The sequence below is a fragment of the Pleurodeles waltl genome, chromosome 10 (genome assembly GCF_031143425.1).
Source record: "Pleurodeles waltl isolate 20211129_DDA chromosome 10, aPleWal1.hap1.20221129, whole genome shotgun sequence".
Taxonomy (NCBI): Eukaryota; Metazoa; Chordata; class Amphibia; order Caudata; family Salamandridae; genus Pleurodeles; species Pleurodeles waltl.
Window position 1 is genome coordinate 36,353,669 of NC_090449.1, and position 14,318 is coordinate 36,367,986.

The 14,318-nt window shown below is 45.3% G+C and overlaps 1 protein-coding gene across 2 annotated transcripts in view; it reads right to left on the reverse strand.

Annotated features, from left to right (window-relative positions):
* Window positions 1–469: 469 nt before the first annotated feature.
* The window catches only part of PQBP1 (polyglutamine binding protein 1), a 37,071-nt gene continuing 23,222 nt past the window's right edge, over window positions 470–14,318 (reverse strand). For both annotated transcript variants that reach the window (XM_069209592.1, XM_069209594.1), the window contains exons 5-7: window positions 13,006–13,356; window positions 8,830–8,890; window positions 470–1,962 (exon numbers count right to left, since the gene is read on the reverse strand). In XM_069209592.1, the coding sequence (XP_069065693.1) occupies window positions 1,803–1,962; window positions 8,830–8,890; window positions 13,006–13,356 (572 nt within the window). In that variant the 3' untranslated portion in view covers window positions 470–1,802. The remainder of the gene's footprint in view (window positions 1,963–8,829; window positions 8,891–13,005; window positions 13,357–14,318) is intronic.

The following is a 14,318-nucleotide window of genomic DNA, read 5'->3' on the forward strand; positions in this document are numbered from 1 at the left end:
TTCTGAAGATGGCTACCACTCACAGAAACTTCCAAGGCACCGCCTGACGCCATACAGGGGACAGACCAAGCACCAAATGGTGGTCGACGATGCCCAAAAAGGAAGGAAAAAAAAAAAAGAAACAAGAAAAGAGAGACAATTCTGGACCCAACATCTACATGGAGGAATGATGCACAGCATGTGAATCCAGAAAAGGATTCATGCTGCAAAACATATGTGACTTCTACTCAAGCGTTTTAACAAGGAATGTAACCACAAAACACTCTGATGGCAACTTTCCAATAAATTCTGGATTGAATGTGGTGCACAAGCCCTTTCTCCACTTTCAATAAACAATTACCATAGAGGGCCTTTCTTAGGCACCCTCAAAGTACTGGTAGCTCAGAATAAACCAAGTAAACCATTAACTGCTCTCAAAATACCCTATCCTTATGGATACAATAAACATAAACACAAATGGAGTCTCCTGGAATTAGAAAACTAGTGTTTTATTTACAGACACTCAGGATATTTACACTATGAGGAAAAAAAAACATACAGCATGAAATACGTCTAACACTGTTAAACAGGATTAAAGGTAAACTCACTTTAGTTTAAGGGCTTGCAAGAATGTGCTTTCTTTAGCTTAAAACCACAGCAAGGGATTAGGTTTGCGCAGGGATTACCCTTCCCGTCAGCTCTCTGGCATTCTCTCATCCCACAAATGATATATCCTAGCAGTGATGGCGCTGGCTGGTGAAACTAGTGTACCCTGGTCAGTTACTTGATATTAAATTCTGAATTTCAGTGTAAGGTCCCCTCAGACCCATCTACTTTTATGTTCTTTCTAGAGGCAATCCAAATTTTATAAGAAATTGGGAAAAGCTGTAGGCCAATTGTTCTAATTTTTGAGGTGGGGAAAAAAGACAGTACAAAGTGAATACCTAGGAAATCTGCAAAAATGACAACAAAAGGTGTAGTTAACTCCGGTACGCACTAAAAGGCAATAAACTCTACTATTTTTTCTACATTTCTGAATACTTGGAAAGGAAGCTCACTGCAATATGTATGGTCTTGTTCCTATTTTCTCTCTTGATGCATCCTTATTGAAAGGTGCTTTTTCCACCTAGTGGTGATGCCCGGTTCTGTGCTATCAGGATCATCAGCAAAGTACATTTAAAAAAAGGATGTACTGTTATGCTGATTGGCTGCTGTTTGAAGCAAGCATTTCAAGACTGCATCATCAGCTGAGCTGTGCGTTCTTCTAGGTTAACGAGTGGCCAAAGCAGCAACAGAGCACATCAGATGGTCATACCAAGGGTTCAAAGTGGAATCTTTGTAAACCTGCTTTAAGGCAAGTTTATCACTAAATCAGGGGATCAAGAGTTGCAAACATTTATGCGCCTTCAGATCCTTCCTTTACACAGAGCCGCAATAATTATGTTCTTGAGTGTCCTGGGGTCAAAGAGGAGACACTTGAGTGGACACGCAAACTGTAGGGAACCTTAGGAAGGGCCTAGCCTTTACAACTCTCCCTCAACACAATGTGGCTCATGTACCTTTACCAGAATTCATAGGCAATGTACAACATTTAGGAGGTAAATACAAATCCCAGATCATGAAGTAACACATGAACCCCCATGCTTGTGATGGGGAACAGAGAGAGCAAAACAAATGGGATATAAGCTGCGTGCCTAAAAATCAATACGCTCTCTCCTTTGTGCTTCCTTGTAAGTTTTCGTAGTAATAATTATTTTTAATTTAAAAAAATCTGTAATGAAAAAAGGGCAATGTACACAGATGGGCTGTCCGGAGTGATGCGGTCACTCTTGCAACTGTTTGGCCCTTGAGGCCTCAGCGTTGGCACGCAGAACTGCCCCAGGGCTCGGGTAAGGGCGTTGCTGGAAGAGGGGCCCAGCAGCCGTGGTATCTGCCCCAGTTTTAGCTTCATTCCTCTTCGGCAGACCAGTGGACCAACTGCCCCTGGACAAAAACAAAGCAGAAAGACGACATAAGATAGGAGCAAACCATCTGAGGCAGCCATTTTGACTGTATCATAGAGACCACCATGAAGTACTGTATGTGCATTTCAACTTTAACACTTCAAGCACCACCCAAAGCCACCCTATTTCAGTGATGTTAAAGTCTCCTTGGTGCCACAGGACATGAGCATCACAGGTAGCTGACATTGCGAAACCTTTTGCTATACCGCTGTTGGAAGCACTCTTGTTGCCATATCTTCAGCACTGGGTGGACAAAGCTGAACTGAAGCTTTACAAGGCATTGGCCAGGAGCTCCTTGTTAGAAGTAGAAATGTGAGAGAGAGAGAGAATGAAAATGTCACTTACCCAGTGTACATCTGTTCGTGGCATCAGTCGCAGTAGATTCGCATGTTCTGCAATAGCTCGCCATCTGGTGTTGGGCCGGAGTGTTACAAGTTGTTTTTCTTCGAAGAAGTCTTTCGAGTCACGGGACCGAGTGACTCCTCCTTTTGTCTCCATTGCGCATGGGCGTCGACTCCATCTTCGATTGTTTTTCCCCGCAGAGGGTGAGGTAGGAGTTGAATTGTAGTAATAGTGCCCATGCAATGGAGTGACTAAGTATGCACCTATTTAAGGTTGAGATGATACATATATAAATAATTGAAGGTAACTTCCAAACTGCTACAGGCTCCCGGGGAGGCGGGTGGGCACATGCGAATCTACTGCGACTGATGCCACGAACAGATGTACACTGGGTAAGTGACATTTTCAGTTCGATGGCATCTGTCGCTGTAGATACGCATGTTCTGCAATAGACTAGTAAGCAGTTATTTCCCCAAAAGCGGTGGATCAGCCTGTAGGAGTGGAAGTAGTCTGAAATAATGTCCTTAATACAGCTTGACCTACTGTGGCTTGTTGTGCGGATAACACGTCTACACAGTAGTGCTTGGTGAATGTGTGAGGCGTAGACCATGTGGCTGCCTTACATATTTCTTGCATTGGGATGTTTCCTAGAAAGGCCATGGTAGCACCTTTCTTTCTGGTTGAGTGTGCCCTTGGTGTAATGGGCAGCTGTCGTTTAGCTTTAAGGTAGCAGATTTGGATGCATTTAACTATCCATCTGGCTATACCTTGTTTTGAAATTGGGTTTCCTGCGTGAGGTTTTTGAAATGCAATAAAGAGTTGTTTAGTCTTTCTGATGTTTTTTGTTCTGTCAATGTAATACATTAATGCTCTTTTGACATCTAATGTATGTAGTGCCCTTTCAGCTACGGTATCTGGCTGTGGAAAGAACACTGGAAGTTCCACTGTTTGATTTAGATGGAACGGTGAAATAACCTTTGGCAAAAATTTAGGATTGGTCCTTAGGACGACTTTATTTTTGTGTAGTTGTATAAAAGGTTCCTGTATAGTAAACGCCTGAATCTCGCTTACTCTTCTCAGGGAAGTAATGGCGATGAGAAATGCCACCTTCCAGGTTAGGAACTGTATGTCGCAGGAGTGCATGGGTTCAAAAGGTGGACCCATAAGTCTAGTTAGGACAACATTTAGGTTCCATGAAGGAACAGGTGGTGTTCTTGGTGGTATAATTCTCCTAAGGCCCTCCATGAATGCTTTAATGACTGGTATTTTATATAGGGAAGTTGAATAGGTAGTTTGCAGGTATGCAGATATTGCTGCAAGGTGTATTTTAATGGAAGAGAAAGCCAGGTTAGATTTTTGTAAGTGAAGCAAGTAACCCACTACATGTTCTGGAGTTGTGTGTAATGGTTGTATTTGATTAATATGGCAGTAGCAAACAAACCTCTTCCATTTACTTGCATAGCAGTGCCTGGTGGATGGCCTTCTTGCTTGTTTTATGACTTCCATACATTCTTGGGTAAGTTGTAAGTGCCCGAATTCTAGGATTTCAGGAGCCAGATTGCTAGATTCAGCGATGCTGGATCTGGGTGTCTGATCTTTTGGTTGTGCTGTGTCAACAGATCTGGCCTGTTGGGCAATTTGATGCAGGGTACCACTGATAGGTCTAGCAGCGTTGTGTACCAGGGTTGCCTTGCCCAAGTTGGTGCTATCAATATGAGTTTGAGTTTGCTTTGACTGAGTTTGTTTACCAGGTAAGGAAGGAGAGGGAGAGGAGGAAAAGCGTAAGCAAATATCCCTGACCAGTTCATCCATAGGGCATTGCCTTGGGATTGTTTGTGTGGGTACCTGGATGCGAAGTTTTGGCATTTTGCGTTCTCCCTTGTCGCAAACAAGTCTATCTGAGGTGTTCCCCAGAGTTTGAAATAAGTGTTCAGAATTTGGGGGTGAATTTCCCATTCGTGGACCTGTTGGTGATCTCGAGAGAGATTGTCTGCGAGTTGATTTTGTATCCCTGGTATAAACTGTGCAATTAGGCGAATTTGGTTGTGAATTGCCCAATGCCAAATTTTTTGTGCTAGCAGGCTTAACTGCGTGGAGTGCGTCCCTCCCTGCTTGTTTAGATAATACATTGTTGTCATGTTGTCTGTTTTGACGAGAATGTATTTGTGAACTATTATTGGTTGGAAAGCTTTTAGTGCTTGAAAAACTGCTAGCAGTTCTAGGTGATTGATATGCAGTTTTGTTTGATGTACGTTCCATTGTCCTTGTATGCTGTGTTGATTGAGGTGTGCTCCCCACCCTGTCATGGAAGCATCTGTTGTTATTACGTATTGTGGCACTGGGTCTTGGAAAGGCCGCCCCTTGTTTAAATTTATGTTGTTCCACCATAGAAGCGAGAGGTAAGTTTGGCGGTTTATTAACACCAGATCTAGAAGGTGACCCTGTGCTTGAGACCACTGTGATGCTAGGCATTGTTGTAAGGGCCTCATGTGCAGTCTTGCGTTTGGGACAATGGCTATGCATGATGACATCATGCCTAGGAGTTGTAATACCATCTTTGCCTGAATCTTTTGTGTTGGATACATGCGTTGTATGATGGTGTTGAAATTTTGAATTCTTTGTGGACTTGGAGTGGCTACTCCCTTTGATGTGTCTATTATGGCTCCCAGGTATTGTTGTACCTTGCGTGGCAGAATTTTGGATTTTGTGAAATTGACGGTGAACCCGAGTTTGAAGAGGGTTTGTATGATCTGATTTGTGTGATTTGAGCACTGTATGAACGAATGGGCCTTGATTAGCCAGTCGTCCAAATATGGGAACACATGTATTTGCTGCCTTCTTATGTGTGCAGCGACTACCGCTAGACATTTGGTAAAGACTCTTGGTGCGGTTGTTAATCCGAAAGGCAGTACCTTGAATTGGTAATGTATTCCTTTGAATACGAACCTTAGGTATTTCCTGTGAGATGGGTGTATTGGTATATGGAAATAAGCATCCTTGAGGTCTAAAGTTGCCATGTAGTCGTGTAGTTTTAGCAATGGCAATACTTCTTGTAGTGTGACCATGTGGAAGTGGTCTGATTTGATGAAAGTGTTCACTACTCTGAGGTCTAGGATTGGTCTCAGCGTTTTGTCCTTCTTTGGTATCAGAAAGTACAGTGAGTAAACTCCTGTGTTTATTTGTGTGTTTGGCACTAATTCGATTGCATTCTTTTGCAATAGTGCCTGCACTTCTATCTCCAGGAGATTGGAATGGTGTGTTGTTAAATTTTGTGCTTTTGGTGGTATGTTTGGAGGGAATTGTAGAAATTCTATGCAATAACCATGTTGGATAATTGCTAGAACCCAAGTGTCTGTAGTGATTTCCTCCCATGCTTTGTAATAATGACCTATTCTTCCCCCCACTGGTGTTGTGTGGAGGGGGTGAGTGACATGTGAGTCATTGTTTAGTAGTAGGGGTTTTGGGGCTTTGAAATCTCCCTCTATTTCTAGGGAATTGCCCTCCTCTATATTGTCCCCGAAAACCTCCTCTATACTGTCCCTGGTAAGTGGACGGTGTTGCTTGTGAGGTGCTGGCTTGTGTGCTTTGACCCCGAAACCCCCCTCGAAAGGGCGTTTTACGGAATGTGCTGTAATTCCCTCTGCTCTGCGGGGAGTAGAGTGCGCCCATGGCTTTGGCAGTGTCCGTATCTTTTTTGAGTTTCTCAATCGCTGTGTCCACTTCTGGACCGAACAGTTCTTTTTCATTAAAAGGCATATTGAGAACTGCTTGTTGAATCTCTGGTTTAAATCCAGACGTTCGGAGCCATGCATGCCGTCTGATAGTTACAGATGTATTAATTGTCCGTGCAGCTGTATCTGCAGCGTCCATGGAGGAACGTATCTGGTTGTTGGAGATGGTCTGTCCCTCCTCAACCACTTGTTTCGCCCTATTTTGGAAGTCCTTGGGCAGATGTTCAATGAGATGTTGCATCTCGTCCCAGTGGGCTCTGTCATAGCGCGCAAGTAGTGCCTGGGAGTTCGCGATGCGCCACTGGTTTGCAGCTTGTGCTGCGACTCTTTTACCAGCTGCATCGAACTTGCGGCTTTCTTTATCTGGGGGTGGTGCATCTCCAGATGTGTGAGTGTTGGCCCTTTTCCTAGCTGCTCCTACAACAACAGAGTCTGGTGGCAGCTGTGTAGTGATGAAAACCGGGTCCGTAGGAGGCGGCTTATACTTCTTTTCCACCCGTGGTGTGATTGCCCTACTTTTGACCGGCTCCTTAAATATGTCTTTTGCGTGCCGGAGCATACCAGGGAGCATAGGCAGGCTTTGGTAGGAGCTGTGGGTGGAGGAGAGTGTGTTGAACAAGAAATCATCCTCGACCTGTTCTGAGTGGAGGCTTACGTTATGAAATTGTGCTGCTCTAGCCACCACCTGAGAGTACGCGGTGCTGTCTTCTGGTGGAGATGGCTTTGTAGGGTAGGCCTCCGGGCTGTTATCTGACACTGGGGCGTCGTATAGGTCCCATGCGTCCTGATCTTGGTCACCCTGGCTCATGGTGGTGTGAGCTGGGGAGTGAGATGGAGTTTGTGCTGGTGAAACGTTAATCACGGGCGGAGGAGAGGGTGGTGGTGTAATTCTTTTAACCACTTTTGGTTGTGGTGCTTGTTCCGTCTGGAACTCCAACCTTCTCTTTCTCCTAATGGGGGGAAGGGTGCTTATTTTTCCTGTCCCCTGCTGAATGAAGATACGCTTTTGCGTATGGTCCACATCAGTTGCTTGTAGCTCTTCCTCAAACCTATGCTTTTGCATTTGGGAGGTTAGCGAGTGCTCTTCTGTATAAGAGCCTGAAGCTGGGTCGCTTGCAGTTTGTTTCGGCGTCGAAACTTTGTCTGCGTGTTTTTTCGGCTCCGAGGTGACTTTTTTCCTTTTCGGGGCCGAAACCTCTCGGCGTCGATCTGTTTCGGTGCCGCTGTCTCGGCGTCGAGCCGTGTCCACACCGGTATCTCGGTGTCGAGGCTTGTCTCCAGCACTTTCTCGGTCCCGAGAAGGCTGCGTGCCGGTGTCTCGACCGGAGTCGGACGATCTCGGCACTGTTTTGGCCTTTTTCGGTGCCGACGGTCGGTCACCGAATTTATGGGTCGAGCCATGGCCTGGTGGCAGTGGCGTCCCCTGGGCCTTGTAAATGTTTCTCTGTGTGTTTTTCGACGTCTTACTCACGGTTTGTGTATCGTCGAATCCTTCGGAGTCTGAGTCTTGGATCGAGAAGGTACCTTCCTCCTCCTGTTCCTCGAACTCCCGTCGGGCTGTCGGTGCGGACGCCATTTGAAGTCTTCTGGCTCGACGGTCTCGGAGTGTTTTTCGGGACCGGAACGCACGACAGGCCTCGCAGGTGTCTTCGCTGTGCTCAGGTGACAGGCACAGGTTGCAGACCAAGTGTTGGTCTGTGTAGGGGTATTTATTGTGGCATTTGGGGCAGAAACGGAACGGGGTCCGTTCCATCGGCGTTCCTCAGCACGCGGTCGGGCCGACCAGGCCCCGACGGAGGATCGAAAAACTACCCCGAAGGGCACCGGAGCTCTTCGATCTTCGATGCGGTGTTGAGTCTAAGTACGCCGATCCCGAACGCAACAATACCGACGAAAATCTTCCGAAATTAACTATTTTTTCCGTTCCGAAACTCGGAGCGACAGGAACACGTCCGAACCCGATGGCGGAAAAAAAACAATCGAAGATGGAGTCGACGCCCATGCGCAATGGAGACAAAAGGAGGAGTCACTCGGTCCCGTGACTCGAAAGACTTCTTCGAAGAAAAACAACTTGTAACACTCCGGCCCAACACCAGATGGCGAGCTATTGCAGAACATGCGTATCTACAGCGACAGATGCCATCGAACATGTGCATTCTCCCACCTGGCTACCCACTGATCCTTTCTTCTGACCTTGGACCAAGAAGGGTTCAATATTCCTCTGTCAAGTGACCTGTCATCCAGCCAGCCTTACTGAAACAAGCTCCCTTCAGGGTAAGGCGTGGTATCCCTGTGCCAGCTCAGACCCCATCCAGACCACTGAAACACATTCTCTGAATGGGAAAGAGCTTATTATCTCCATGCCCATTAACTGGGGTTTAAAGTCCCTCTAACGACAGGGTCATCCAACCCAGTGAAACAAAGTCCTTAGAGCAAAGGCTCTGTACACCCCAGCCACTAACCAAGATTCCTTGAGGGGAGAAGTTGTCTATTTAACCAGTGTCCCAGGGAAGTAAGGCCTTGTAGATCAGTTGAAATCTTCTTGGTGATGTGCCCACTGTGACCTGAAGGAAGAAGACTCAGTAAATTAGATAATCTGCTGGGACATCCAACTCTCTGTACCCTGCACCCATAAGGTGAGTGGCTCTATCAAACGCGGCCTAAGCCAAGTGAGTGACTGAGACCAAACAGCCTGCTTTTCTGTGCCAGACCCCATGACTTATTCCATGAATACTGAGGGGAATCTTGTAGCATCTCTGCATCAAGCTACTTACCGAGGAGCATCTGAGTAGGCGCTAGGGTCCATTGGATCCACCTCATCATCCCTTTTGCCTCCTAAGAAATCCACACAATAAAAACATCAATTTCAACTGATGAGATGGATGATTCTGTACAAATATCCAGTACTTTGTGCCATGCACTGATGGGGGCTGAAGAAAAAACAAGTGCTGATCTCTCTTGGACTCATATTTCAGAGTGGTGTAGAAGTGAGTGCTATCTTCCTAGCCATGGAAGGGAGGTGCATGGATGGAGTGACAGGTTAGCGGGGCTCGTGGACCGATGGTTTATGGGTCTTATGCTTCACTGCTGGAGGCGATAATCTTTGTCTGCTGTGAACATATACATATGCTAAGCCAAAAAACGTCGCAGACACACCATGATAGACGAGACAAGGCTGTGACCAGAACAGCAAATGGCACATTAAGAGTAAGCCACGGGCAAAAAAGAGACATCTAGTTTTGTGAAGGAGGCTGTATTTTTCTAGTACAGAAAATCAATTCTTAAGAGAAGCGCTGAAACTGAGGCATGCAGGACACTCTGGGGGCTAAGAAGTGTCAAAGACAGAGAATGATGAGAGACTGGGGTACATACCAAGGACAAAATGAATGGTTTCCATGCAAAAGAAATGAGAGGATGGGTGGAAACTGTAAATAGTAAGGGGTTTCCCAGCTGCAAGGCTATTCTGTAAATGGTTAAAATAATGTGTGTGTATCGTTGCAATTATCCCACCAATCAGGTGAATGTTTTAGCTTTGAGTGAGATTAGCTAGAACAAGTGGCATTGGTAGTCACTAGTTGCTGCTATGCACTTTTAGGCTGTTTGCTAATACATATGCCAAATACAAATGCTGATGTTAACACATTGACATTTAAATACTTTCAAGCTATAAAACTGATGTCAAATGTTTCTGTTCTTAAGCAAATCTTACATTCTTCACAAGTAAATGGGTGAATCATTGTTGCGTCCTAGAATGTGCAGGTGTTTACATAAGAACAATAGGTTTCTTATTTTGTGATTAATTAAGCCATTTCAATCCACCCCATCCTAGGAAACGATAACATATGTACAATGAACGAAAGACAAAGAATGAGAAAGAAATTAAAGGTAACACAGCCTTTTACAATTTTCTTTGAATTATAGCCAAGATAACTTTGTGAAATGGGAGAAGTTACTTGGCTCAGAGGACTGCACTTTTTCTGATACAGGAGATACAAGCAAGAAACAAAAAATAATAGGATTTTCAAACATGCATTCTAAAAACACATTAAAAGAGGTAACCGAGGAGGAAGGGGACATTACTGGTAAAACGGCAGAGATTACAGTACATAACTAGTAAGGCAGCAAACGAGATGGAGTATGTCTGGTAAATAATGGGTACGATACCAAAGGATGCTGGACTGCTAAGGAATCAGAGACACAGGGACATAACTACTCAAGTAACAGAGAGGAGGGGCTTGTGTGTGCACATAATTGGTTGATACGTATATACTGGAATGCTGCATATCCTTGTGTGTTATCAGTAAGTTTTTAATGCAAAATGCAATAAAAAGGGTAACAGAGAGGAGAGTAGTGACTGCTAATGTGGCTGCGAGAGGAGATATCGGATGAGTAGTGAACGGTGACAGATGCTAAATATCTAGCAACAAGACGAAGGGAAACATATTTGGAAAATACCTGGTAAAGCAGTAGAGGCCAGTATGGGAAATGACTAGGAAGGTAGGGTAAGAAGGTACATAACTAAGGAGGAAATGTAGATATCTTGTAAGAAAAGTTCCATGACTAGGAAGGTAACCAAGGGATGAGGTGCCGAAACTGCTGAGGCAGAGATGAGGACATGTCTGGTGAGGTAGTGGAGGGGAAGATAGTACATAACTCTTAGAAGAAGGGATAGAAGGTACATAACAAGGGATGTGGTACAGAAGGGAGGGTACATAACTGAAATGAAGCAGAAGTGAGAGCAGCGACAGAGGTGTGGCATGACTGCGAAGGCCTTAGAGGAGCGAAGCATAAATGAGTGGACGAGACAATTCCAAAGCTCGCAGACAGGCAGAACGCAACTGCTAACGTTATACAGGGGAGAAAACAGGACTGCTAAAGGTATCAAAGGGGAAAAAAACCTGGTAAGGGAGCAAATGGGACATATCAGGTAAATATCTAGAAAACAGCAGAGGAAGTCTGGTACATAACTAGTGAGGTAGAGAAACAGAGAAAGGCATACAGGGAGTGCAGAATTATTAGGTAAATGAGTATTTTGACCACATCATCCTCTTTATGCATGTTGTCTGACTCCAAGCTGTATAGGCTCGAAAGCCTACTACCAATTAAGCATATTAGGTGATGTGCATCTCTGTAATGAGAAGGGGTGTGGTCTAATGACATCAACACCCTATATCAGGTGTGCATAATTATTAGGCAACTTCCTTTCCTTTGGCAAAATGGGTCAAAAGAAGGACTTGACAGGCTCAGAAAAGTCAAAAATAGTGAGATATCTTCAGAGGGATGCAGCACTCTTAAAATTGCAAAGCTTCTGAAGCGTGATCATCGAACAATCAAGCGTTTCATTCAAAATAGTCAACAGGGTCGCAAGAAGCGTGTGGAAAAACCAAGGCGCAAAATAACTGCCCATGAACTGAGAAAAGTCAAGCGTGCAGCTGCCACGATGCCACTTGCCACCAGTTTGGCCATATTTCAGAGCTGCAACATCACTGGAGTGCCCAAAAGCACAAGGTGTGCAATACTCAGAGACATGGCCAAGGTAAGAAAGGCTGAAAGACGACCACCACTGAACAAGACACACAAGCTGAAACGTCAAGACTGGGCCAAGAAATATCTCAAGACTGATTTTTCTAAGGTTTTATGGACTGATGAAATGAGAGTGAGTCTTGATGGGCCAGATGGATGGGCCCGTGGCTGGATTGGTAAAGGGCAGAGAGCTCCAGTCCGACTCAGACGCCAGCAAGGTGGAGGTGGAGTACTGGTTTGGGCTGGTATCATCAAAGATGAGCTTGTGGGGCCTTTTCGGGTTGAGGATGGAGTCAAGCTCAACTCCCAGTCCTACTGCCAGTTCCTGGAAGACACCTTCTTCAAGCAGTGGTACAGGAAGAAGTCTGCATCCTTCAAGAAAAACATGATTTTCATGCAGGACAATGCTCCATCACACGCGTCCAAGTACTCCACAGCGTGGCTGGCAAGAAAGGGTATAAAAGAAGGAAATCTAATGACATGGCCTCCTTGTTCACCTGATCTGAACCCCATTGAGAACCTGTGGTCCATCATCAAATATGAGATTTACAAGGAGGGAAAACAGTACACCTCTCTGAACAGTGTCTGGGAGGCTGTGGTTGCTGCTGCACGCAATGTTGATGGTGAACAGATCAAAACACTGACAGAATCCATGGATGGCAGGCTTTTGAGTGTCCTTGCAAAGAAAGGTGGCTATATTGGTCACTGATTTGTTTTTGAATGTCAGAAATGTATATTTGTGAATGTTGAGATGTTATATTGGTTTCACTGGTAATGATAAATAATTGAAATGGGTATATATTTTTTTTGTTAAGTTGCCTAATAATTATGCACAGTGATAGTCACCTGCACACACAGATATCCCCCTAACACAGCTAAAACTAAAAACAAACTAAAAACTACTTCCAAAAATATTCAGTTTTGATATTAATGAGTTTTTTGGGTTCATTGAGAACATGGTTGTTGTTCAATAATAAAATTAATCCTCAAAAATACAACTTGCCTAATAATTCTGCACTCCCTGTATAAGTGAAATGAATGAGGGTGTGGGGGTATATTTAGGAAATCCACAGCGTTTAGGGAGACATTTGGTACAGTGAACGAGGGAATCCAAGACGTCTTCTAAACAGGCAAAATAGAATGGTTGTGTTTAATTATTAAGTCATCCAAAGGGTCCAATAGGTTAGCACACATACATCAACATAAGCAAGCAGGGGGAATCAAAAAAATGCAGAGGCCCTTTAACCTAGCGGAAGAGAATCTCCGGGTATGATAGTTAACATGGCAGGTGGTGTGAAGGGAAAGGCATACCAAGATATGGCATGGCCACTAATGTGGAAGGGGGGGGAAATGAGGTAAGAAGACCCCAAGCAGTGTAGAAGAAAAGGATGGCGGAGAAACCCCAGTCAAGGGTTTGTGATGTTTACCTTTCCTCCCTTTGGAATACGGTGCCGCCTCCTCTCGCCGATGAAATCGCCGATCTCTGATGTCATTCCGATCCCTTACGTCACCTCTCTCGCGAACATCGCCCCGTTCTCGTACGTCACCTCTCTCGCGAACATCGCCCCGTTCTCGTACGTCACCTCTTTCTCGAACGTCGCCTCTTTCTCGTACGTCACCCCGCTCCCGAACGTCGCCCCATTCTCGTACGTCGCCCCGCTCTCGGACGTCCCTCCACTCCCTCTCTTCAGTCCGTTCTCTCACATCACTCCACTCCCTTACTTCACCTCGCTCCACTTTCTCATGGGGGGTTTCCTCTTTCTCCTCGGTCTCTGCCGCTGATGGGAAGACACAAGTCACAGTTACCGAGCACAGCATTCAGAGTTCAAAACAGGCAGCATCCCCAGGCCTGCGAGCTCCAAACATGGTGCAATGACTAGAACTCCAGCATTTGTCTCACTCCAGTCCTTTTACATGTAACATGTTTACCCCGCAAGGCGGAGTTCAAAGCAACCAACAAACAATGCACAACCATCTCCCTGTGGATAAAAATTGGCCGCTTTATTAACATAGAAACATTTCGATTGCCCATTAGTATCAAAATTATGGCTTTGGCGAGTCATTAATTTCTAACACACAGCCTTCATAATCACAGCTAACATCATCATATTTATGTTGTTACATCATCACCAGTTGGTGGTGGTCTCATAAATCAAAACAAATCAAATTCACAATAAACTGTACAGTTCTTAACATCCCGAAATAGCAGTGACTGATTGGCCTTTGAGTCCTGTCCTCTGCTTGTCATGTCTCTATGACCATTTTCTCTGTGGGCAATCCCACATTTTATCTTGGAGGGGGCTCGCCCCATAGTGTTCGTTTTACTATGTTTCTCTGAGGGGGTAGCCTCTAGTATTTTGGATTAGGTCCAACTCGCTACCATGCGTGTTTCTGTGCCCTGGCATACGCTCTGGCGGGTCTGGGCTGTGAGTGCCGTGTTCTGCTTACTCCCCTTTGTTGGCCCCTTTCACCCTGCCGTAAGGCATCCCCAGGTGAGTGGCCTACCACTAGCTCACCGCCTTACTAGGTGTGCTCACCGTCAACTTTGGTAAAACCTCCTTTATTATCCGCTTGCCCCTCATGTCTGTCTGACATCGCTACTAGATGCTGTATTGTAAGGGTGGGAGGGTGACTTTTCTTTCCTCCTTCTCACGCGCTGTCCTGAGTCGTCTGTCTGCACCTCAAAGGGACAGCACGCCCTAAATGTTACCTCCTTGGCCCCCTGCAGGTATTACCCCCC